The 26,768-nt window shown below is 44.8% G+C and overlaps 1 protein-coding gene across 3 annotated transcripts; it reads left to right on the forward strand.

Annotated features, from left to right (window-relative positions):
- The first annotated feature begins 242 nt into the window (after nt 1–242).
- Nucleotides 243–25,443, forward strand: CDC25A (cell division cycle 25A). Of its 3 annotated transcripts, none has more exons than XM_059077044.2 (15): nt 243–482; nt 1,479–1,552; nt 3,136–3,178; nt 3,818–3,854; nt 4,362–4,460; nt 6,524–6,643; nt 9,214–9,348; nt 9,861–9,935; nt 13,045–13,218; nt 18,400–18,498; nt 20,383–20,445; nt 20,531–20,629; nt 21,329–21,459; nt 23,173–23,284; nt 23,495–25,443. In XM_059077044.2, the coding sequence occupies exons 1-15, from the start codon at nt 313–315 to the stop codon at nt 23,633–23,635; spliced, it is 1,572 nt and encodes a 523-aa protein (XP_058933027.1). In that variant the 5' UTR covers nt 243–312; the 3' UTR covers nt 23,636–25,443. The 3 variants fall into 3 exon arrangements, with proteins under 3 accessions (XP_058933027.1, XP_058933026.1, XP_058933028.1); XM_059077043.2 differs by having other exon boundaries at nt 4,359–4,460; nt 23,495–25,442; XM_059077045.2 differs by having other exon boundaries at nt 4,359–4,460; nt 9,277–9,348; nt 23,495–25,440.
- The last annotated feature ends 1,325 nt before the right edge of the window (nt 25,444–26,768 follow it).

Consider the following 26,768-nt stretch of genomic DNA (forward strand, 5'->3'; position numbering starts at 1 on the left):
TACCTGCTCTCCCTCCTAGACCTGCCTCGCTTGTTTGCATTTACTCTTCAGGTTGCGGTCGCCCGCCCGCCGGCCTCGCGAAGTGAGGGGAAGCACTCGCGCCAGTGGCTGGCGCCTGCCGATTCCGGACACCCGTCCGTCCTCTTCGCTTGCCCGCGGCAGCCGCGTCCCTGAACCGCGGCGTCGTGTTTGGGTTTGACCTGCGGGCGCCGGCAGCGGGGCGCGCGGCCGAGGCCAGTGCCGGCGGGGCGGGGCGGGCGCGGCGGAGGCGGAGGAAGAGGGAGCAGGATCCCTGGGAGGCAGGGCGCCGCCATGGAACTGGGCCCGGAGCCCCCGCACCGCCGCCGCCTGCTCTTCGCCTGCAGCCCCCCTCCCGCACCGCAGCCCGTCGTGAAGGCGCTGTTCAGCACGCCAGCCGCCGGGGGCCTGTCGCCTGTCACCAACCTGACGGTCACCATGGACCAGCTGCAGGGACTGGGCAGGTGAGGAGGGACCGAAGAGCGGTGCCTCAGGCCGCTGGCCTCCCAGACGGCTTTCGGGTAGATCTGGCTGGGAGAAGAGCGAGACCTTCCTGTCCGCCTCTTGGGGGCGGCCCCACCGGCGGGGGCCCGCCATGTGCAGCCGCCCCCCCCAGGCCGAATGTTGGGCGGGAGAGGCCGTTCGGACCCTCTAGGGCCACCCTCAGCCCCGAGCCGGGCCCGGTAGGGGGTGGGGTCTGCCCCGACTCGCCACCTTCGCCACCTCTTTCGTATTGCCCTGTGCTCTTCTGTCCCTATCCCAGGAAGTTCTTTGAAATCTCCCTCCACGCGGGAAGAGCAGGCCCTCCTAGGCACACACTTCCACCCTTTGCCGAACCACCTCGTAGGAGCTTAGTTTTCTGTGAGCTTTATTTCCTTTTCACCAAAGGGACGTGGCATTTTCTTTCCTGGCGTTTGCAAAATCGTCGCAATCCCTCGCCCCGTGCACCTTCCTGGTGTCCACCCCGAAGCTTTCCTAAAACCAGGTCTTTTTATTCAACTTTCCATGCCCCAAATCTCCCTGCTCTTTTCCTTATTGCAAAAAATGCATCCCACCGTTTTTCTGGTGAAACTGTTTTCTCTTCAATCTTGGACGTCACATTTTCTAAATAAGCACATATCTTTTCCAATCTCTGAAAAGCAGGAACTTGTCCTATTCACCCCTGCTCCTAGCTCAGTACCTAGAACACATGCTCTCATTTCAGGAAATACTCCAGTAGTCATCTTTGTCGTCCTGTCCTATAGTGTGACCCAGGCCATGCCAACCCACTCTTTTCTCACCTCCTTTTATGCTCAAGTGCTAACTGGGTGTTTTGCGTGGCCAAGTGTTCCGTGGTGTGGCCTAAAAGTAATGATGGTTGATGGCAGCATGGCAACTTGCCATGTCATGGCCTATCTCCTGTATGTAACCTTTTAATTATGTCCTAGAGCTACAGAGAGAGTTACTTTTCTTGGTTTCAGTGAGTATGAACAGCCACTGGAGGTGAGGAATAGCAGTCTGCAGAGAATGGGCTCCTCCGAATCAACTGATTCAGGTATTCTTTTAGTCTTAAACATTTTTATCATGTGTCTGCCGTGTGGGAAGCAATACTTGGAATTTGCTGAAATGTGCGCTTTCACCTAGAAAATTAGTTTGGTGAGTTGAGATAGTAAACAGGAAAGTCCGGCATTGAGTAACAAACACCCTTAACAACAGTACAAAGGAGCCCCTGTGGCAGTTTATGAAGAGAAGAAACATGTCAAGTGGCTACAAGGAGGTGGTTTGTGCTTGGTTTTGAGGATGAGTAGTAGTGTGAAATTAACCATACCACTCTACATGGCATTCAGGAAATCTTATTGGTTAAAATGCTGGGTCAGACTATTGGAAGTATAATGAAATTATTTCAGTGAGCCTGCTATGGAGAAACTGTGCCAGTGCATTTTATTGTAATCTGTAAGTTCATGTACTGCAAGGTACATTTGCACAGATGCTTTAGGTTAGGGAACTGCAAGAGCAAAAGTCTTAAAATGTAGTCTTCTTAAGAACCAGGGATAGGTTTGTGGCAGTGTGGCAAGGGAGAATGTCAGGAGCCGTAACACCTAACTTCCTGTACGATTATTTAGACATCGTGGAGGAAAGGTGTGTGCACTAGGCAGGCCCTGGTGGCTCTGGGCCATGCTGAGCAGTGTCTCCTCTATTCTGCTGCCATTGGTGAGTTGAGCACCTCACTTGATGTTATTTTGTTGAAGGCAATAAATACTTTCCTTGCTTGTCAGAGAACATAATTGTATCTTCCAACCCCTTGAGTTGTGCACATGATCTGACAGGATATAAGATAGTTGAAATCAAAACTATTCCAGAAAACGGGTACCTATTCTTTCCATGGTTGGAACTCACAGAAAGTTAGCCTAGGTAACCTCTATCCGAATAGCAAAGCAATCATGAGGTTTGGTTTAGGAACTTTTTTTTTTATTTATTGAAGTATAGTTGATTTACAATGTTGTGTTAGTTTCTGGTGTACAGCAAAGTGGTTTAGTTATACATATATAGTTCTTTTTTATTATAGGTTATTACAAGATACTGAATATATATAGTTCCCTGTGCTATACAGTAGGACCTTGTTGTTTATCTATTTTATGTGTAGTAGTTTGTATCTGCTAATCCCAAACTCCTAATTTATCCCCTCCACCTCCTCCTTTCCCCTTTGGTAACTATGTTTGTTTTCTACATCTGTGAGTCTGTTTCTGTTTTGTAAATAAGTCATGAGGTTTGGTTTAATTCACTCTCCTCAAATCCTATTTTCCATGATGGTATTTGTAAGTAGGAAAGGATGACTAGATATACTATGAAAATATTTAGACTTTTACACATACGAAATTTTGTCAATCATGGAGACTCAACTTCTATTCTGGCAAAAGTCCAAACCATGAGGGCTTCCCTGGTGGCGCAGTGGTTGAGAGTCCGCCTGCCGATGCAGGGGACGCGGGTTCGTGCCCCGGTCCGGGAAAATCCCGCATGCTGCGGAGCGGCTGGGCCCGTGAGCCATGGCCGCTGAGCCTGCGCGTCCGCAGCGGGATGACAGTGGTATATCATGTATTGAATCCTGAGAGGTGTTTTGTTTGTTTTAATTTCCCACAGGCTTCTGTCTGGATTCTCCTGGGCCCTTGGATAGTAAAGAAAAGTATGTATTCACTGCTTTTAAATATTTGTGCTTAGAAAAACTTTAATTTTTTTAACAAAATTCTTCATGCTCTGGGCTGGAGCTCTGGATTTAGCTATCCCTAGTAAGACCCCTGGATCCTATAAACAGTCTGGTATCTTTTGAGAATGAGTAGTTTGTGTCAGCAGTTTTCAGAACTTCCCTTCCTTTATTTTAGCTGTAATTTTGGTGTTCTGTTCGGTCTCACCCACATCCTTGCTCCGCCTTCTGACATCATTGTCTTAAGAGAACCTTTTGTTTGTTTGGTTTTTGTTTTGTTTTGTTTTGCTGGCCGCAGGGCTTGCTAGATCTCAGTTCCCTGACCAGGGATTGAACCCAGACCATGGCAGTGAAAGCCCAGAATCCTAACCACTAGGCCACCAGGGAACACCCTAGAACGTGTATATTTTAAGAGAAGACCTGGGCTTGCTTTTTTCACTAGAAGCCCAGCGGTGGGGATGCTTATGAGAACAGGACAGCTTCAGAAATCGATTCCATCTTGCCTAAAATGGGAATGTTTGACTCTCCCCTCACCCCAACAAACTATAGGTTTGCATCTGCTAATATGTATACCTCTTTACTTGCTTTATTCTCATTATTTACTTTCTGATTTCATTGCAGCCTTGAAAATCCCATGAGGAGAATAAATTCCCTGCCTGTAAGTTAGTTCCGTTGTTTATTTTGAGCCAATACCTATTATCTGCCCCTTAGCTACCAGTATAAGCTTGATAGTGGACCTTAATTTATACAGACTGCTTTTCCTTACTTTGTCTCATAAACATTCAAAACACTCTACCTAAAGCAACTTCAATAATGGCTACCTCTTGAGGGCTTTTTCTTCCATCTCTAACTATTAGAGTTTTATCCAACCAGGAAGGGGGTTCTTTTTATGTAAGTGATGTTATTTGGGGGTTAATTTGCTACCTAAGTTCTTGCTGAGAGGGCTGTAGATGTTGTGACGTTAGGTGTAAATCCATGTAGTGGGAACTTCTATCTTGTATTCTCGCAAGGTGGAGCCCTAGCCACATTTACTGGTTACCCACTGCAGTGTATGAGGGGCTAGGTCTCCCCAACCCACGACCACCATATGTTTTTTCTTTTAGAACTGAATTCCCGTTGAATTTTCATTTATGTACCCTAATTCGTCTTTTCACTTTGATAGCAGAAGCTCTTGGGGTGTAGCCCAGCTCTGAAGAGGAGCCATTCTGATTCTCTCGACCATGATGTCTTTCAGCTAATTGACCAGGATGAGAACAAGGAAAACGTGAGTGTGGTGTTAATCTACTTACCTGGGGGCAGAGGTCAAACCCACAAGTGTTCGTGGCTTATGGAAAAGTAGCTGGGCTGGCTGCTTTCTGGGAGACTAAACCTTCACCAAAGTCATGATGGTCTTTGGAGTCAGAAAAACCTAGATTTGAATCCTACTGCTTGCTAGCTGTGACCCTGGCTTTTTTTAGGCTTCTTTGTTCCTTTGTGAAATAGGAGTAACAGTCCTTGTAGGATTATTGTGGGAATTAAATAAGGATAATGTAAATAAAGCATTTCAAATGGTTCCTGGCAGGTAGGAGTTGCTCAGAAGGTAGCTCTGAGGAGGAATTATATCCATGAACACTTTATCTGGAAGGATCTGGCCAGGCCTTCCTTGCCTCTTTGTGCTGACCCTGGGATGAGTTAGAAGTTTAGGAAAAGGCTTCTTGACAGTATTTGAAAGAACAGAGCCAACAAGTCCAAGGGGATCTCGGAGTAACTGAAATGGTAGCTTAGAGGGTGAGTTGGGGTGGTGCGGCCAAAAGTCCAAGAATGCCCTGGCCTGGCTTTTCTCACACCTGGCGGGGCCCCTTGCACAGAGTAGGCACCAAAAGAGTTCAGTGAATCAGCTCAACTTTCCCGGTCTTCTTTCTCACTGTATTTCCGTATCTATGTATTTCCATTATCATACTTCTTATAATCTTCCTGACTTAATACTTCCAGAAGCTACTGCTTCCATGAACTCTCCCAGTGATTCCTTGGGCAACTTGCAAGATGTCCTGAGGGAGGTACAGAAATGAGTTCCTGCCTTAAGTGCTTAGAACACTACATCTCCCTCTGTGTAGTACCTTTAACCAAATAGTCTAACACTATTGTACCATGCCTGGTCTCTCTCCCCACTACCCTAGGTTGGCTTCTCCCAGGGTTGCCTGCTTGGAGCTTCATTCTGGAGGCAAGGAAGGCCTGGCCAGACCCAGCATAGGTTAAAGAGCTCTTGCTCTGGAGTTGTCCAGTCGGGTTATGAAGCCAGATCTTCGGCACATCACTTAACCTATGGGCCTAGTTTCCTCATCTGTAAAGTGGGGATGATCGGATGGATAAATGAGCTAATGCACTGAAAGCAGTGTATGGGCATGTAAATACTCTGTGATGTTAGCTGTGCTTAACAAGTTCTTCAGTGGATATTTTAGGGTAAGGGAATTATTAGTGCTATTAAACTTTAAGTAAATGAAATCATACAGTATGTATTTTATCATTTCTGGCTTTTACTCAACATTATGTGAGATTCATCCATGTGGTTGAATAAACCAGAAGGGTTTTTGGTTTTTTTTCTCGTTTTATTGAGAAATAATTGACATGTATCACTGTAAAGTTAAGGCATACAGTATGATGGCTTGAATTACATGTATTGCAAAATGATTACCACAGTAGGTTCAACTAACATCCATCTTCTCATATAGATACAATAAAAGGAAAAGAAAGGAAAGGGGGAAACTTTTCTCCTTGTGATGAGGACTCTTAGGATTTACTCTCTTATCATCCAGAAGTGTTAGCTATAGTCATCATATGTCATTAGTTTTTTTCCCCATTGCTTTTAGTATGGAAAGCAGTAACTTTAAGTGTTTTCCACTTAATTATCTCCTATTGGTAGGAAGAAGATGGAAAATATAAAGGCCTCTTTTAAGTGTAGACTGAAAAGTTTTTATTCCTATTCAGTTATATTGAAATGAAATTGCTTTCGATTTTAGAAACTTTTTTTTAATTGAAGTATAGTTGATAGAAAGTTGCTGATTTAGTTTTTAACTCATAGTGTTTTGTGTACCTGGCAGATACTCATGTGTTGATTAGAAAATAAAGTGTTTGTGGTAAGAGAAAAAAGTGCTGTATTAGAAGTTAGCTTTTGACAGAATCTTTGAAATACTTAATTACACAGATCCAGTATTGGAATTAGATCAGGAATGGGTTTGGAGGCAGGTGATCAATACCCACTCCCTTGCTTGTCTCCTGAAGCTATAGCTGAGACCCTAGAGCTGGTTTTCATAGACAGTGGATGATGTATCAACTTACACTGTCTTGCAGGAAGCCTTTGAATTTAAGAAGCCAGTAAGACCTGCATCTCGAGGCTGCCTGCATGCTCATGGACTGCAGGACGGTAAAGATCTCTTCACACAGAGGCAGAACTCTGCCCCAGCTCGGATGGTACGTGCTCTGGCTTTCATAGTCCTGGGAGTTCCTGATGGGAAGAGATGAAAGCACCCTCTTTAACCTGGAGTTGAAGCAGTAGCTCTTGCTGTCTTTACCTTGACTTTGTTTTTTGAAACTAGACTCACATTTTTGGTGTTTCTGCTGTGTCTGGAGAGCAGACAGGCAGAAGCAGAAGTGAGAGGTGATATGTTTGCAATATTGGACTTGAGCAAGGAATATTTGACCTTGTCAATTATGGGAATTCTGCAGGCATCCTGGGTCATTCTTCTGAATGTATGTATGGTGGTATTGTATGTCTTACTTCAAACTTGTCTTTTACAATGCGTCCTGAATGCTAAGAGGTACTTCCCAGAGTGATTTTGTTTGGAGAGAGTGCTTGTCTTCTTCCTAACTTGGTTTATTAAGAACTATTATGTATCCCAGTGAACCCATTGCCTATAAGGCTACTTGACAGTATTTGGGGCCACTTGTCCCACAGTTATTTACTTGCCAGAGACTGTCATTACTTCCTAATTTCCTACTGATGATCTGACAGACAGCTATGGACTAGAGAGGCCCAGCTTGAGCAAAATGACCACATTTGGTTTCTAGGTTTTCCTGGGAACTTGCATCTGAAAATACAGCTTTCCAGTCTGGCTTATGGTCTGAGGTTCAGGTTCAGCTAGTATCGCTACTCTGTCTAGCATTTACACAAAGCAATTTATGTTTTCTTGTCTTTAATCTTCATAAGCCTGTGAAGTAGCTGGAATTACCCCACTTTACAGATTGGGAAAGTGTGGTCGGGGAGGTTGGGTGATTTGCCAAAGGACACAGATAAATGAAGACCAGAATTAAACGGTCTGCTGATTCCCAAGTACACAGTAACCCTCTGAGAGCTGGGTATCCAAAACTAAATATCTCTAGTGTACACCTGAAGAACACAACACCGGGGTTTCCTGTAATCCCTTGGCTATCCCTAATTGTAGGTGCTGAGGGTGCAAACTGAAAGAAAGCCAGTGCTAAGCTCAATGGTTTGGCTTTTGATCATGTCAGAGGGTCTTTCTTTTTTTTTTTTTTTTTTTTTTTTTTTTGCTGTATGTGGGCCTCTCACTGTTGTGGCCTCTCCCGTTGCGGAGCACAGGCTCCGGACGCGCAGGCCCAGCGGCCATGGCTCACGGGCTTAGTTGCTCTGCGGCATGTGGGATCTTCCCGGACCAGGGCACGAACCCGTGTCTCCTGCATCGGCAGGCGGATTCTCAACCACTGCGCCACCAGGGAAGCCCTTTCTTTCTTTTAAAAATATTTATTTATTCATTTGGCTGCATTGGGTCTTAGTTGAGGCATATAGTATCTTCGTTGTGGCATGTGGGATCTTTTGTTGTGGCACACGGGGCTTCTCTCTAGTTGTGGCATACAGGCTCATTAGTTGCAGTGCACAGACTCTCTAGTTGTGGGATGTGGGCTCTCTAGTTGTGGTACACGGGCTCCAGAGTGTGCAAGCTCAGTAGTTGTAGCACGCTAGCTCTCTAGTTGTGGCACGCGGGCTCTAGAGCATATGGGGTTAGTTGCCCTGTGGCATGTGGGATCTTAGTTCCCAGACAAGGGATCGAACCTGTGTCCCCTGCATTGGAAGGTGGATTCTTAACCACTGGACCAGAGAAGTCCCTAGGATGAACTTTCTATAACTTTCTTGACTTTATATCCCTCTGTCAGAACTGGAGTTACAGAAGCATTCTCTAATCCATTTTGTGGTTTCCATAGAGACTTGGTATCTTCTCACCCTTCCTCATTTAGCAGATTATCACTTTGTCACAACCCCCATGCTGATCCCTGTTCACCATTTATAATCCTCAGAAAAAACAAACCTTGCCCTTCACAAGAGGCTAGCCCCAGATCTCACTGTAAGGTGAATTCCTCCTGGGAAGAGTTCTTCGTGAAGGCTACTTGGCCTGACTCTACTCAGAACTGTGTGGACATCAATTCATTTATAATCTTAGGTTTCATTTTCCTTTGATTAGAGTTGCTAAAACTTCTTACAAAAAATATAATATGTTTTCCTCATAAAAACTAGTGACCCATCCAAGGAAATCAAAGCTGATTATTTATTTATTTATTTATTTGCAGTACGCGGGCCTCTCACTGTCGTGGCCTCTCCCGTTGCGGAGCACAGGCTCCGGACGCGCAGGCTCGGCGGCCGTGGCTCACGGGCCCAGCTGCTCCGCGGCATGTGGGATCTTCCCGGACTGGGGCACAAACCCGTGTCCCCTGCATCGGCAGGCAGACTCTCAACCACTGCACCACCAGGGAAGCCCAAAGCTGATTATTTATTTATTTATTTATTTATTTATTTTTTTTGCGGTATGCGGGCCTCTCACTGTTGTGGCCTCTCCCGTTGCGGAGCACAGGCTCCGGACGCACAGGCCCAGCGGCCATGGCTCACGGGCTCAGTCGCTCCGCGGCATGTGGGATCTTCCCGGACCAGGGCACGAACCCGTGTCTCCTGCATCGGCAGGCGGATTCTCAACCACTGCGCCACCAGGGAAGCCCTGATTATTTATTAACAAGCCATAAATTCTGTCTTGTAGCTTTCCTCAAATGAAAGAGATGGTAGTGAACCAGGGCATTTCACTCCTTTTTTTATGCCGCAGTCACCTGTGACTGCCACTTTGTCTGATGAGGATGATGGCTTCATGGATCTTCTCGATGGAGAGAATCTGAAGGTACTATGTGTGTTTGTTTTCCCATCCATTTTACTAACTACCCTGGAGAGAAGTCATCTGAAAAAGAACAGCGATCCCCCAACTGGCGGGTATTTTTATTCATTTGTTGGGAATTTATTGAGACTCTGCTTCTAGCCTGATTAAATCCTATGGAGGAGTTCAAAAGAAGACACTGATGTGATCCTTCTTACCCTGAAGGAGCTGACAATCCATTTTTCTGGCAAGAGATATGAATCAGGAACAGTGGAAGAATAGCTGCCACGTGGTGTAAAGCTGAGGAGAACAGGGTGCCTCCTCACGGTCCCTCAAGGGCATACCTTTAGCTATGCTCAGATACCGGGACTGTTAAGTGTTACTCTTTTCTGACCTTAAAATGTTGGGGACGGGGAAGGGGGTGAACTTTAGAATGCTTCCTATCCAGGTCTTTCTGGTATTTTGCAGGAAGAATTCTAAAGCATTTAAACTAATGTTGTCTCTGCTGGACCTTTGTGATGTAGTTTTTCTTTGTTTAGAATGATGAAGAGACCCCGTCCTGCATGGCAAGCCTCTGGACAGCTCCCCTTGTCATGAGAAGAACTACAAACCTGGTAAGTCCTGGTGTGTCTAGAGGGAGCCACAGGAATCAAAATTGTTTCTTTTGAGATTCTGTGGTTGGGTCTATGGGCCTTCCCTTGACTGGTCGCTAGTGTTTCCTGGTGTTAATGCACACTGTTTTTTCAAGTTTGTTTGTTTGGAGTTTTTTTGTTTTTGTTTTTGTCCTCATTGGTGTGTGAGGAAGTCTGGGTAATATAAAATGCATGCAGTTCTTGTTTTTATAATTTCTAGCTCATCTCAACTGTTCTTGGTCAGTTAATGTCTTTTCTATACAACTCTGACCTCTCTATTAACTTCTTTAAGATCACTGGATAATGCTGGAAAATATCTGCTAAAGTGAATTTAAGAGACTCAGTTATTCTCAAACTCTATCACATTTGGTATCAGCTTAGATTTTAACTGACAGCTTCATGGGTGAGCAGTTTGTATCTGACAAGGAATTTTATCTCAGGCAGCAGGAATAGAAAGACTTCTGCTACAGGTACCATCTGTACCCACCCAGCCGATGGCTCTGTAGCAGATAGCGCTATCCTTCCTTAGGAGTGTTGACTGCCAGAACAGAAAAAGGAGACGCTAGCCCTGCCCTGTTCTGATGGGGAAGGAGAGAACACACTGGACTACCATACTGTTTTATTTTCCACAGCTGAGAGAATATGGAGAGACTGGAGCACATTCAGAGAAAACCCAGTAGAAGGAGGAGACTCAGACTGTGATAGATATTATGGACTGGTTGAAAAAGTTGGGGGCTTTCCTGGTAGTGCAGTGGTTGGGAGTCCGCCTGCCGATGCAGGGGACGCGGGTTCGTGCCCCGGTCCGGGAGGATCCCAAATGCTGCAGAGCGGCTGTGCTCATGAGCCATGGCCGCTGGGCCTGCGCGTCTGGAGCCTGTGCTCCACAACCGGAGAGGCCCGCGTACCGCAAAAAAAAAGAAAAAGTTGGGACAGAAAGGCTTCATTTGAAGAGGAATTAATTAGTCTTTTTTTTTTTTTTTTTGCCTCACTGAGCGGCTTGCAGGATCTTAGTTCCCCGACCAGGGATTGAAAGCACCGAATCCTAACCACTAGACTGCCAGGGAATTGCCTGAAAAAACCTTCTCAATTTGAAGCCTTTAGTCTGAAGACTGTTTACTTTTTTTGTTGTTGTTTGTTTACTTTTTTATATCATTCTCATTTATTTACATTCCTTAGCATCAGCATACTTGGCAAACAACAGTAACTCACAAAATGTCTCTCTCTATATATATATATATATATATATATTTTTTTTTTTTTTTAATATCCACCTATCTCTATAGCCTGTAGACTTTTGTTTCCATCAGGGACACTTTCAAACAAAGTCAGATGCAAGGCTGTGCCTGTACAGGAACATATCCTCATTTATGCAAACACCTAGGGAAAGTGATACAGTATCACAATACAAATACAGTTACATACCCTTAGGTATACATATAAATTGATAAGTATATTTTTAAGTATCAGTGCCCCTGAACTATAAATATGGAACAAATATGAACTACAGTCTTGAAGCCACTTACACATTATAGTAGATTAATGTGCAAAGCTTTGAGGGAATAGGCTATCCCAATACAAATGTTACGATGAAATTTACTAGGTCCTTTTGAAAGACAAAATTATATACAGTGTGAGAATGCTTAGGAAATGGCTATCAGTTTTATAAGTTGGATTTAAAAATCATGAATAGTATGTGTGGGCCCTTCACAGTGGGGGGTTTCCTTTCACAAACATAGTAGACTCACAATTGCCAGGGGCTGAGTGGGAATTGGTGTTTCTGCCCTTGAGGAGCTTACAGTTCCTCTGAGATCCTATTGAAAGCAGTAGGCCCTCTTCCCCGAAATGCTTCCAGCTCTCCTAGGTAAAAAAACAACAAGACAAAACTGACCTTGCTTTTCTGAACAACATAATGTTAAAATAAACTTCTGTTAAAATAAACTTCAGAAAAGTAAGGGGAAAATCCTTGGTCTCTAGGAGAGCCAGTATGGAAGTGACACTTGCTGGGGGACTATCAGAAACATTTCAAAGAAGAGGCAACACTGAAATTTTAGTATCAGCTTGAAAGGGAGTAGTTTACAGGGTATGAAAGGGCATTCAGCACAGAAGGAAAAGCCCTGCCAAGGAACACTTGAGTTGTGAACGGGCTGAGATGAGTTTAGAGAGCTGAAGTCTGACTGTCTCTACCACTAGTCAGGTGGGCTGCCCTCAAACTCTGAGAAATTAGTCTTTAAAAGATCAAGTACTATAGCACATCTTCCTGTATTTCCTTTGGCTTTGTAAGTCTTGAATTTAAATGCTCTGGTACAATCCAGAAAGAAAAACAACCAAGTAGAGAGGACTTTTGAAAACAGGTTTTTGTTGTTATTGTTGTTTTGTTGTTGGTTTTTTGCGGTATGCGGGCCTCTCACTGTTGTGGCCTCTCCCGTGGCGGAGCACAGGCTCCGGACACGCAGGCTCAGTGGCCATGGCTCACGGGCCCAGTCGCTCGGTGGCATGTGGGATCTTTCCTGACCAGAGCACGAACCCGTGTCCCCTGCATCGGCAGGCGGACTCTCAACCACTGCGCCACCACGGAAGCCCCTGAACACAGTTTTGAAGGCACCCCTGCCCCCTGCAAACTTAGACTCAACTCTGTTTTACCACCTTAACTGGCTCTGATTCATAGTATAATCCAGCTGCCTCACACCCTTCTGGATTAAGGTGGGCTGTTAAAGCCTGTTCAAGCTGCTCGAGCAAAGTACAAGTAATAAACTAGAAGGAAAGAGGAAGTCAAAAATGTGTCCCTGGCTGGAAGGTAACAGTTATTTGACTCTTAGGACCCTGTGCAGACAGTAGGCTTTTGAAGGCCTGGATAGTTTTCCTCATTTCCATATAATGTCAGCTTTAGAACGTGTTCATTGAACACCATGGACTTGGTGTCTACAATGTGCCAGGGACTAGATAAATGGACAGTGTCTGTTTCCTAATTTAGGATGGATCAATCTTAAACCATCCCAGGAAGTCCTTGGTCTATTCTCTTTACCATTCAAGTAAGTATATGTTAATGAAATACATTAAATGGGTCTCTTTCCCCCCCCACCCCACCCCCAAGGGCAATCGTTGCAAGCTGTTTGACTCCCCTTCCACGTGTAGCTCCACCATCCTGTCAACATTGAAAAGACCAGACCGATCCCAAGAGGAGTCCCCACGTGGAAATAGGAAGCGGAGGAAGAGCATGGCTGGGGTCAGTCCTGAAGAGGCAGCTAGTCCAAAGAAGCCCCAGGAGGTTAGTTATGCGGGTTCTTTTTTGCTCAAGGACTGTGATATTGTACCTTTCAGTTCTAAAATGTCCATTTGATTCTTTTTCCTTGCTGAGACTTGCTGTTCTTGTTTCTCATTTGTTTCAATCATGTTCATAATTGCCTGTTGAAGCATTTTTACAATGGCTACTTTAAAATCCTTGTCAGGCAATTCTAATGTCTGTTTCTGGTGTGGCTTTCTGTTGATTGTCGTTTCCTATTCAAGCTGAGATTTTCCTGGTTCTTGGTATGACAAGTGATTTTTCAGTTATATCTATATTCTTTGGGTATTATGAGGCTATGTAACTCTTCTGTTTTAGCAACCAGTCCTCTGGTACTGCAGGAAGGTGGGGATGGAAGTTCAGGTTCCCTTGATATGCCACCTAGGGTGGGGCAAGCCTCATGTTTGCTGGGCAGGATTGGGAGTTCAGGCTCCCTTCTAGGCCTCTACTGACACCATCCCAGTGGAGTAGAGATTGGGACACTTAAGTACAGCTGGGCAGGGGTGGAAGTCTAAGCTCCCTACTTGTTGGGCCATGGAGTAGGGCTATAAATTTTTTTCCTTGGTGTTTTAATTTTTCTTGTGTCCTGTTCTTTGTAGATCTATAAATTTCCCACTACTTGAGGTTTGTCTCACAACTTTGTAGTGTTTTTCATTGTCACTTAGTTCTAGGTATTTTAGTTCTTTTATTTCCTTGTGATAAGAACTCTTAGGATTTATTCTCAACAACTTTCATATATACCATACAGCAGGCTTAACTATAGTATCATGTTGTACATTACATCCCTGGTACTTATTTATATTATAACTGGAAGTTTGTACGTTTTGACCACCTTCATCCAATCCCCCTCCCCCACTGCTTGCCTCTGGTAACCACAAATCTGATCTCTTTTTCTATGAGCTTGGTTTTTGTTTTGGTGGTTGTAGTGATGGTTTCTATTGTGTTTTTTAAGTTTTTTCATTCCTCATATAAGTGATGTCATATAGTTGTCTTTCTCTGTCTGACTTATTTCAGTTTCACTTGGCATAATGCCCTCAAGGTCCATCCATGTTGTCACAAATGGCAGGATTTCTGTCTTTTTGTATGGCTGAGTAATAATCCATTGTGTGTGTGTGTGTGTGTGTGTGTGTGTGTGTGTGTGATAACTTTGATAACTTTGTTATCAATTCATCCATCAGTGAACACTTAGGTTATTTCCATTTCTTGGCTATTATAAATAATGCTGCTCTAAACATGGGGGTGCAGATATCTCTTTGACATAGTGTTTTTGTTTCCTTCTAATATATTCCCACATGTGGAATTGTTGGCTCCTAGTTAGTTCTGTTTTTGGTTTTGTTTTTTTTTTTCTTTTTTTTTCTGTTTGCTGCACTGCACAGCAGGTGGGCTGTTAGTTCCTTGACCAGGGATTGAACCCATGCCCCCTGCATTGGAAGCGCAGATTCTTAACTGCTAGACCTCCAGGGACGTCCCTATTTTCAGTTTTTTTGAGGAACGTCCATACTGTTTCCCATAGTTGGCCATCCCACTTTACATTCCCACCAATATTGTACAAAGGTTCCCTTTTCTTCACATCCTTGCCAACACTTGTTTCTTGTTTTTGTTGTTGTTGTTGTTGTTTGTTTTTGGCATCACCACGGGGACTGCGGGATCTTAGTTCCCGACCAGGGATTGAACCCGGACCCCCAGCAGTGAAAGTGCGGAGTCCTAACCACTGGACCGCCAGGGAGTTCCCTCTTTTCTTTTTCATTTTTATTTATTTACTTATTTATTTATTTATGGCTCCGTTGGGTCTTTGTTGATGCGCGTGGGCTTTCTCTAGTTGCGTCAAGCGGGGGCTGCTCTTCATCGTGGTGCTCGGGCTTCTCATTGCGGTAGCTTCTCTTGTTGCAGAGCACAGGCTCTAGGCCCGCAGGCTTCAGTAGTTGTGGCTCTCAGGCTCTAGAGCGCAGGCTCAGTAGTTGTGGCACAGGGGCTTAGTTGCTCTGCGGCATGTGTGTTCTTCGCAGACCAGGGCTTGAACCCAGGTACCCTGCACTGGCGGGCGGATTCTTAACCACTGCACCACCAGGGAAGTTCCCCTCTTGTCTTTTTGATGATAGACATTCTTATAGTCATGAAGTGATATCTCATTGTACAATAGTTTGATTTTCATTTCCCTAAACGATTAGTGATATTGATCATCTTTTCTTGTACCTGTTGGCCATTTGTGTATCTTTGGGGAAATGTCTATTCAGGTCCTTTGCCTACTTTTTTTTTTTTTTTTTTTTTTTTTTTTTTTGCGGTACGCGGGCCTCTCACTGCTGTGGCCTCTCCCTCTGCAGAGCACAGGCTCCAGATGCGCAGGCTCAGCGGCCATAGCTCACGGGCCCAGCAGCTCTGTGGCATGTGGGACCTTCCCAGACCAGGGCACAAACCTGTGTCCCCTGCATCGGCAGGCAGACTCTCAACCACTGCGCCCCAGGGAAGCCCCCTTTGCCTACTTTTTAAAACCAGATTATTTTATTTTATTTTATTTTTATTTATTTATTTATTTATTTTTGTGGTACGCAGGCCTCTCACTGTTGTGGCCTCCCATTGCGGAGCACAGGCTCCGGATGTGCAGGCTCAGCGGCCATGGCTCATGGGCCTAGCCACTTCGTGGCATGTGGGATCTTCCCGGACCGGGGCACAAACCCCTGTCCCCTGCATCGGCAGGCGGACTCTCAACCACTGCGCCACCAGGGAAGCCCAAACCAGATTATTTTAAAGATGCAGACGTAGAGAATGGACTTGAGGACACGGGGAGGGGAAGGATAAGCTGGGATGTAGCGAGAGAGAAGCACTGACATATATACACTACCAAATGTAAAATAGATAGCTAGTGGGAAGCAGTTGCATAGCACAGGGAGATCAGCTCGGTGCTTTGTGACCACCTAGAGGAGTGGGATAGGGAGGGTGGAAGGGAGACACAAGAGGGAGGGGACATGGGGACATATGTATACCTATAGCTGATTCACTTTGTTGTACAGCAGAAACTAACACAACATTATAAAGCAATTACACTCCAATAAAAATGTTAAAAAAAAGATTGTTTTTTCGCTATTAAGTTGTATGGATTCCTTATATATTTTGGATATTAACCCCTTATCACATAATATGGTTTGCAAATATTTTTTCCAATTCTGTAGGTTATCTTTGCATTTTGTTGATTCCTTTTAATGGTCAGAAGCTTTTTAGTTTGATGTAGTCTCAATTATTTTTTATTTTGTTGCTTGTGCCTTAGGGGTCAAATTTTGTGAGTAGTGTAAGATAGGGGTCTAATTTCATTCTTTCACATGTTTATATTCCATTTTTCCAGCATGATTTATTGAAAAGACTGATCTTCTCTTCATTGAGCAATCTTGGCTCCCTTGTCAAATACTAGTTGATGGTATTTATACAATTTATTTTGTAAACATGCACTTTCACTTTTCTTGTGGACTTGCTGGGTCCTAGGCTAGGCATGTGTTTAGCTTTAGCAGACACTGCCATATAGCATTCCAAAGTGGTTGTTCAGTCAGCCCTCCCTATCTGGGGGCTGACTGGTTAAATCCATGGATTTAACCAACTTTGCAATGCATTCTTACTGAAAACTAGCTGTACTACGTGTCATTTTATATGAGCATCCTTGGGTGTCCTGAAACCAATCTCACAGATACCGAGGGCTGGCTGTACTCACAACAGTGTGTGAGTTCCAGTTCTTCCACATGCTTACCAGTAGTATCCAGTGTTGTTCATCCCTTTAACTTTAGCCATTCTGGTGAGTGTGTAGTATCTGATTTTAACTTGCATTTCCCTGATAGTTATTTTTCTTGGTCTTAGATTTTCTTCTCTATTACTCAGCCAAGTTTCTAGCCCATATTTCTATTGGGTTGTCTCTTATTTGTGGGAATGCTTTATATATTCAGAGATGAATCTTTCACTGAGATGAATGCATATCTGCCCACTCTGGCTTGCCTGTTCTTACCTAATCTTGTTGTTTTGATGAACAGAATTTCTTGATTTTTTTAACATGTTTTAATTTATCAGTCTTTTTATGTTTAGTGTTTTTTGTGTACTGCTTAAGAAATCCTGGGACTTGCCTGGTGGTCCAGTGGCTAGGACTCCACATTCCCAATGTGGGGGACCTGGGTTTGATCCTTGGTCAGGCAGCTAGATCCCACATGCTGCAGCCAAGAGTTTGCATGCCACAACTAAGACCTGGTGCAGCCAAATAAATAAATATAAAATACACTAAGTGTATAAAAGAAATCCTTACTTCCCCACGATTAGCCCTTTTGACGTGTCCTTTGAAATATGAGTGCTTCCTTGCTACTAAGGACAGAGTGTTCCAGGTTTATCTTGTACATTTCTTGTCCCAGCCTGGAGTCAATCAAAAAGCTCTGGTTGGGCTTCCCTGGTGGCGCAGTGGTTGAGAGTCCGCCTGCCGATGCAGGGGGCCTGGGTTCGTGTCCCGGTCCGGGAAGATCCTACATGCCGTGGAGCGGCTGGGCCCATGAGCCATGGCTGCTGAGCCTGCGCGTCCGGAGCCTGTGCTCTGCAACGGTAGAGGCCACAACAGTGAGAAGCCCGTGTACCACAAAAAAAAAAGCTCTGGTTTCTTTTAGTGGAAAATACAGTTGACCCTTGAACAACATGGGTTTGAACTGTGAAGATCCCCTTATACGCAGATTTTTTTCAATAAATACATACTGTGGTATTGCACAATCTGTGGTTGGTTGAATTGGGGGATGTGAGATGGTGGCCCTAACCCCCGTGTTGTTCAGGAGTCAACTGTATTATTGAGAGAGCACACTGACCTAGGGGCTACTTACTGCAACCCTGGAGGTTCTCAGTGAGTAGAGCTAAGAAATACTTTTTTTTAGACTTAGCTCTAATTTTAATCCTCCTTTTTTTTAAAAAAAAAAAAAAAAAAAGGAAGTTTCAGAGCAGTTCAGTTAGAATTGAATTCAGTTCAAATAATAGTATACCTAGTCAGTAACCCATATTCTTCTTTTCACTCTAGATTCAGTCAAATAAGAAAGGTATCCTTTTGCTAAATATGGATGTTAACATTTCAGTCTCTTCTTCCTGACATGTTCCAAGTGAATGTTTTCATAAGTTCTGTTCAGAAGCCTGGCCTCATTCTCCACCTTTGATTTGTTACAGATTCTACATCAATCTTTATGCCTGGTATCTTCCCCAAAAGGGACCATTGAGAATATTTTGGATAATGACCCAAGGGACCTTATAGGAGACTTCTCCAAGGTAACTCTGCATGAAGAACTGCTCTGTGATGCTGATGCAGGATTGGCAGGGTGGGGTACCTAAAACGACCCCCTTCAGCCTTCCTCCCTCTCTGAAGTGGCTCCTGGGGTTCCCCCCACCCCACCCCACCCCACCAAGGGGATACAGTTTGAAACTTTTTTTTAAGATAAGGAAACACATTCATGATCAGGTGTATCTCAGTCTCTGTGGGACTATAGACCTTACTGGTGCTGGTCAGAGGTTTCAAGTAAGGAGCTGCCCACCAGCCGCCTTGACACCAACCCAAAGACCAGGCTCTCTGGGAACTGTGTTTGTGATTATAAAAGCAGTACTGCAGAAAAGTGTAAAGAAGCAGAAATAAACCTCTAGCCTCACTGTACATAAGTCTGTATATCAAAAGGTCCTCTTAGAATGTCCAGGATTGAGACTAAATTTCTCCATTGTCCAGAGGAGCATGGCCCTCGAGGGAAAAGGCCCTCAGGGAGGTCCAGAGGAAGGTCTGCTGATGGCCTGATACAGGTTGGCTGCCTTTGAGCTGTGGTGAAATGTGACACATTCCTGTGTCAGTAGTAGCTTGTTTAGCCACATATGACTTGAAGGTCCCCAGACCCGTCATTTACATATTAATGTAGCTAACATTTATGGAAACACTTATTATGTGTAAGGCAAAAATTCCAAAATGAGACACAGTTCCTTCCCACAAAACACTTAACATATGGTCAGTAAGACATCATGCCACATGGACATATACCACATGTATCACATGGTAGATTGAAGTAAACATCAGTGCAATGAAAGCAGCAGAAGAAATAAAAGGGCTGTCTCAGTCTCAGCTAGGCAATTGGGGAAGGTTTGGATCTGGGCTAGATATTTCAACCAGCTGGGAGAAATAAGTGGATTAAAAATAGAAGACAATGGGGAGGGGGAAGGGTAAACTGGGAGGAAGTGAGAGAGTGGCATGGACTTACATATACTACCAAATGTAAAACAGATAGCTGGTGGGAAGCAGCCGCATAGCACAGGGAGATCAGCTTGGTGCTTTGTGACCACCTAGAGGGGTGGGAGGGAGACGCAAGAGGGAGGGGATATGGGGATATATGTATACATATAGCTGATTCACTTCATTGTACAGCGGAAACTAACACACCATTATAAGGCAATTAAACTCCAATAAAGATGTTAAAAAATAAATAAAATTAAATAAAATTTAAAAAAATAGAAGACAGTTCTAGTCTGAAGGGAAGAGCAAGCCAAGACCTGGGTGTGGTGTGTCCTTGCTGGTAGAAGCTTGCACCTGAACTGAAGCTGTTGGTTGTGTTTGTCATAATGACACCACACATGGCCACGGGATTAGGTGAGCACTTGACCCGGCCAATCTGCTCTAGTGAGTAATTACTGATGTGCCTGTCCTTCCCCCTCAAGGCTGGGCCCAGCCTCACTCATTCCACCTCCAATGTCTAGCACCATGCTGGACATAGCAGGTGCTCAATAAACAATGAAGTCATTCTTCTCTGTGTCCTTTATGTGCTGCACACAGTCTGGCTGCTGACGTGAGGGGTCCTAACAAAAGCGGGAGAAACAGGAAATCACCTGAGGTTTCTGTATTCAAGTCTGGCTTACCAGCTGGCTAACCTTGGACAAGATACCTAGCTTTGACATGGAAATGGGGATAATGTGCCTCATAGGTCTTTGTGAAAATTCAATGTCTGGATATTAATGAAGTACCTAGACAAGTAACCAACATATTCTATTAGATTAATGTTTGGTGGTTTTTTTTAAGCTGACTCTTACCAGGAAGGCAAGCAATATAAAAATGTTGCATTCTTAAGCTTTTGGATTTGCTAAGTATTTCTCTCTCTCTCTCTCTCTCTCTCTCTCTTTAAGTGTTACCTCTTTCATACAGTTGCTGGAAAGCATCAGGATTTAAAATACATCTCTCCAGAAATTGTAAGTCATCCTTTTGGAACCTGCCACACGTGGAATCTGTGTTCCTGGCAGCCAGAGTTGATTCTCCTTGGCTCTCTCTCCACAGATAGCGTCTGTTTTGAGTGGCAAGTTTGCCAACCTCATTAAAGAGTTTGTTATCATTGACTGCCGATACCCATATGAATATGAGGGAGGCCACATCAAGGTATGGATTCCTGAGGCTTGTGGGCAAGCCCTGCTGTTGTGGGAGGCATAGCAAGAACCCTAGAGAGCATCTGTGATTTTTTTTTTTTTTTTAAAGGGGGAGGTGACACCTGGCTGCTCATTATAATGCTCACATGCTGGTTATGAGAATTGTAAAAAGAAGCAGTGGGTTTGAAAGGCATTTGACTCCTGGTACACTGAAAGAATGTTCCCTGGTCTGCACTAATCTCTACCACACTGTATGGCAACTGCTTCCTGTTCTGTCCCTCAGGCCATCACCATCACCATCAGGGGCATTTCTAAATGGTACCCACTGACTTCTAAGACATGCCTGGACATGAAGCCATGAGGAGAAGCCAGTCTCTGGCAACATGTCCCAGTCTGCCAAGCCTAGTGATGCCTCTTACATTTATAGTTGCCTGGTTAGGTAGGTGTTGGAACATACTTTCCCAGGAAGAAAGTAATTGGTTGTGCCCTTTTAATCTTTTAACCAATAATATAGTGTTGAAATACGCTAAGGAAGTACTTTAAATACAGTGTTAGTGTTTGCCACTGTCGTGGCCGTTAAAGTCCCGGGCATTCGCAGATACCACTCATACAGTGCACACAGTCATAACAGAATTTGAGGTGCCCATTTGAAGACCACTCTTGAAGAATCATTACTGTGAGTGTGAAACATGAGTCTCTGGTGCCTTCACAGGGTGCAGTGAACTTGCACATGGAAGAGGAGGTTGAAGACTTCTTACTCAAGAAGCCCATCGTACCTACGGATGGCAAGCGTGTCATCGTGGTGTTCCACTGCGAGTTTTCTTCTGAGCGAGGTCCTCGCATGTGAGTGGGCTCCAGGGCATGGCCCCCATGGTGCTTTTGTGGGACAGCCTGTTGCACATCGAATGTCATTTTCATGCCTTAGCCTACACACATGGTGTGTAAATACCTAGTTTTGTAAAAGTATCAATTCACGTGTAACAGGTATTCTCTCAAATCCTTACCTGTTTGGAGTCAGTTGATTTCATGAACAGCTTCCTGGAGTGTAGTTTATAGGCTTGCCCTAACAGTTTCACAGTAGTCGTTGTAGAGGGCTTTCTGGCTTCCCCAGTCCAGCCTGTGACATAGGTGTTCCCTGTGCAACATCCCCTGAGGATCTGGCCTCTGTTTCATGACCCCCACTCCTGAGTTGTCCTGGCTACTTCTGGGCATGGCTCACTGTCCAACCTTCCTTTGTATTGAATTAAACTCAGCTCTTCCAGTTTCCCCCACTGTCCTTATTTCTACCTATGGGGCTACTGTTCTCAGGTGACATCCTTCAGGTACAGTGTGGTTGCTTCTTATGCAAATGCCAGAAAAGTGTGATGTCCTCTCTGCAAAACTTGATGTGATGCTCTTGAACACTTGTCAAATCCACATTTGCAAAGGAGTGGGTTATGTTACCTTCACGTTATCGCCACATTAGAGGTGAAAAGAAATGCTGCCTGCCCCCCCCCATCCCCACCCCTTATTTATTTATTTTTTTTCCCACCCCTTATTAATAAGAACTTCTGTTAGGGCTTTGGTGACTAAGGCCCTGTTATAGTTTACTACAAAAATAAATTTTTATACCAAAATAAGTGAAAGTATAATTACAATAAAATAACATCATTCAGATTTAAAATGATGCTCTAACAACATCTTTCCACACTCTCACTAATGGTGACAGGACTGGTTCTGAAAATGTGGTCAGAAGTGAGTGGTGGTATTAAAAAGCTAGGGGGAGGGCCAAACAGCTGCCCATCTGTGCTAGGTCCCTTCAGAAAGGACTGCCAGCCTGGATGTGTCAGGGGCTATTGAGGCGATGAAGGTACAGCAGTGAGCAAACAGGACTGACCTGCCACAGGGGAGGTCCCAGTGGAGAGACGGAAGATGGTTGCGACAAATGCTGAGCAAACAGGGACAGAGGTGGCAGGGAGCAGTGCAGATTCACTAGGAGGTTCCAAGAGAGACTTTTCTCATGGGTCTGGGTTCAAGTTCTTGTGCCACCTTTTTATTTGGAACCATTTCAAGCTCAGAAAGAGTGCATGTTTCCCCTGATTTCATCGACTGGTGATATTTTGCTGCATTTGCACACACATAACTACAGGAGTATACAGTACACTACACAATAGTCCATTTTAGTACAGGATGCAAGTAGGTGCCCTGAGACAGGAGCAAAGCTCAGAAGGACGTAAGGGAGAAACACTGGTCGTGGAGGGTGGAGAATGCAGAGGGAAGCTGGCTGAGAAGCTGTCACCAAAGATTAGGTGCTGGTGGTGGCGGGGAAGATACTGGGCAGAGATCAGTTGCTAGGGCTGTTTAACTTGAAAAGTTGGGAAGAGACCATCTACCTGCCAATACGAGGCAGTGGCACTCATTGTGAACACTATTCATGAAGATAACAGGTGGCCAGGAAATCACAAGTCGACACTGATTGTTTCCAAGAATGAAGGTAAAGTTGGGGAGATGTGTGTAAGGAACACTGCTTTCACTGTGTATAGCTAACCATGCTTTGGCTTTCCTTCCCCTTTATAGGTGCCGATATGTGAGAGAGAGAGATCGGCTTGGTAACGAGTACCCCAAACTCCACTACCCGGAGCTATATGTCCTAAAGGGCGGATATAAGGAGTTCTTCCTGAAATGCCAGGTAAGATGGACTCTCTGGAGGGCAGGGGCCGCCCCTCCACCCAGATGTCTGGTGGTCATGGGTGTTTCTTGCCAGGGGTCTGGGGATTTGCCCTGCACACAGAAGGGCCCTAGAACCTGCTGAGCAGAGCCTTGCAGCCCCTGGCAGGGAGGGTGCAGGAGTGTGCGTATGAAGCAGGTGTGCCCTGACTTCGTCCTGTCTTCCCGCCAGTCTCACTGCGAGCCCCCCAGTTACCGGCCCATGCACCACGAGGACTTTAAAGAAGACCTGAAGAAGTTCCGCACCAAGAGCCGGACCTGGGCTGGGGAAAAGAGCAAGAGAGAGATGTATAGCCGTCTAAAGAAGCTCTGAGGGTCTCAGTGCCAGACAGCAGCAGCCTGAGCCTCCCTCCCTACCCCCCTCCCCTCTTTGCTGCAGAGAAACTTGAGCAAAGGGGCCAGCCACGTGACATTTGGAGAGAAGGCCTGAGGCTTCCATGTCTTAAACCTACCTCCCACTCTCCCAGGGTTGGAGCCCAGAGCATCCTGCTGGCTCTTCTGTCCCTGTAAGTTGTCCTCCTTCTGCAACAGAACGGTCTGCCAAGGCTGTCACGTGCCACAGCACAGTTCTAAGCACCAAGTCAAGATGTTCTGACTCCTCATCCCCCACAGCTGGATGAGCCGCCTGGGCCTTGTTGGGCAATGGCCTTCTCTCCTGAGGGGAGGGGTAGGAGAGTCCAAGTGGAGAGAAGACTCACGAATGCTGCTGGCCAAATACCAAAGACAGCCTGCGAAGGAAAGGTCTTTGTGGGATAACCCATATCATTAATTTATTCAACTTTATCAGTCACTTTCTTTTCTTTCTTTTTTTGTAATCAACTCCTGGAGACTTTTATTTAACTGCTTCTTTAAGTTACAATACTGCCATCCTAGGTGGGGTTTTATCATCCCAGGGACTACCTCTGCCTTTAATTTTTTAAAAAAAAAGAAAAAGGGAGGGGGAAGAAGAGGGACATGAGTTGTGGGACAGAGAACTAGGCACTCTGTCACCCCCAGGAGGCGCTGCAGTACTGGGGCTGCTGCTATTTACAGCCAAGGACTGAGATACTGGTGGGAGCAGGCCCCAGACTCAGGCTTGGCTACGGAACATAAGCTAAACCTCCCAGACCTACCTCGAAGGCCCCTGAGATCTACTGGGGTGACCCTGCTCGCTGTGATGTTGCTGGTCTAAGGAGTCACGGTCAGGAAAGCATTTGAGGCGGCTTCCATTGGGCCACCCCCAGGTCAGTCAGTGTTGGAACATGGTAGAGCAGGTATCCCAGTGTAGGCGGGCAGGGATGGGGGGCTCTGCCAGATAAGGGAAGGGAGTATATGTTGAGTGTCTTTCTTCTATTACTCTGATACTCTTTGATTGCTTCTATTTTCATTTTTTAAAAATAGTCATTTTATGAGTCAAGGAGTATCAAATCAGTGTTGGCTGGGCCACCCAAGGTTGGGGAGAGGGGCTGGAAGCCCTGGGCATTAGAAGGGAGTGGGTGCTGGCAGAGATGACTATAGAATGTGTTTCTCAGGAGGCAGTGTGGTGGATTTTGAAGGTAAAACTTTGAGTTTATCATGTTTTAATTTGAGGGACAGGGAGAGATGGATCATCACCAGTTGTCCCTCATCTCATTCCACAGAAGTAAGGGTCTCAAAGGAACACCTCCCAAGGAGCTGGGGCTGAATTGATTGATTCTAGACAGGCCTGTTTGGTTCCTGCTCATCCCCACCCTTAGGCGCTGGCTTCCTCACCATCTTTGCTCCATTGGGGTATAGCGAAGTTTTTCTTATATAGCAGATTCAGTCTCCCCTCTTGCCCCGGCTTCCTGTTCTGGGGGCGGGGAGAGAATCAGTGATACTGGAGATGACTGGTTGCTGTGTTATGGGTTTGAGTTGCATTTGACTATAAAACAATCTTGTTAGAAAAAGTATTTGGGGAGGAAGGCAGCAGGGGGAGAAGGCCTCTTTCCCCACACACATTGAGTGAGACACATCTTAATTAGTCTGTAATCTTGTTTGTAGGCATTCTGTTGGTTGAATGCCTGAAAAGGGAGGTGGGATGGCCTTCAGAATGTACCAGCTTAGTAACACTGGTAACCAACTGCTGCAGGCTCTGAAAATAAAAACAATCTTGAACCCATGCTCTCTGCCTACTTCATAATGTATTTAAAGGGAATCGTGAGTCCCTTTAAAAGTTCTGGGACCACACTTGACTAAAACCAGAGGCTGGGGCAGCGACATTTCCTTAAGAGGCCAAAGAGCTCTCATGTGGCCTGGCGTCAGGGATGGCCACATGACCTTCAGTTATTACTCTGAGTCCAAAAACAAACTTGTGATTCAGATTGATTTACAAGATTCAATAGGGACATGAAAAGCCTGCCTGAACCTCTGACATTCTCTTACAAGATGTATTAATTCATAGGATTGAGCAACAGACCAAAGGAGGGAGCACTGTAAAGGAGATAGGAGTTTCAGTTGTGTTCTGAAGGAGCCAGAGAGGATACTGCAGAAGGAAATCAGGCAGATGGTGAGTCACGGGCCCACGTGCAACCAGAGAAACTTGGACCTGTAATGCTGGGGGCTATTGCCAGAATGGATACCAGCTGGAGCAAAAGTCTATTACAAAATAGAGTGGTGCCGAGATAGCAAGTAATCTGTGTTGTTGTTTTTTTGGGCTGTACCATGTGGCTTCTGCGATCTTAGTTTCCTGACCAGGGATGGAACACAGGCCCTCAGCAGTGAAAGCGTGGAGTCCTAACCACTGGACACCAGGGAATTCCCTCAAGTTTCATTTAGACATAGTCCCCTTCTGATTTGCCTCTATAGTAGAGGTATTATTCCAGCCTTTAAAAAAAAATTATAAGACAATGTGTGAAGAAGGATGTCCCCTGTGATACCAGCCTCCAGTGAGTGTTACTGTTAACGTGCTCATAAAGATTTGGAGGGGAGAGCACTATCTCCCTCATCTCCCCACTTCTCTCCCAGATGGCTTATTAACCCTTCCAAAGAGACACTGCATGTCTAAGCACAGCCACCCTACTCTCCACTCAACTTTTATCACACCATTTTTTTAAACAGTATTTATATGTAGGTATATATACATGTACATCTATAAAGAGAGTTATGTACAATATCTAGAGGTGATTTTCAGCTGCATATAAAATCACATGGCTGTACTGTTTAACCCATCCCATATTACGGTACCTTCCCGAAGACAAGACTCCATATTCCTAATGAGAAGATTCGAAAGTTTTGATTAGTTAGACCACAAACTAAGTTTCATGGCAGAAATAGTTAAATATCTACTATAGCTATAAATATATTATTTGTACACATTTAAAAGCATATAAATGTTAATTTAGATATGCTTTTCTCAATCTTTCAGAATGAATTGTTATTTAAACTCTTCAACATCTATATCTGTATCATGGGCTATTTCTGTATCGTGTATTTGAGGTGATTCAGTA

This window comes from Kogia breviceps, chromosome 10 (assembly GCF_026419965.1).
Source record: "Kogia breviceps isolate mKogBre1 chromosome 10, mKogBre1 haplotype 1, whole genome shotgun sequence".
In the NCBI taxonomy this organism is placed as follows: domain Eukaryota; kingdom Metazoa; phylum Chordata; class Mammalia; order Artiodactyla; family Physeteridae; genus Kogia; species Kogia breviceps.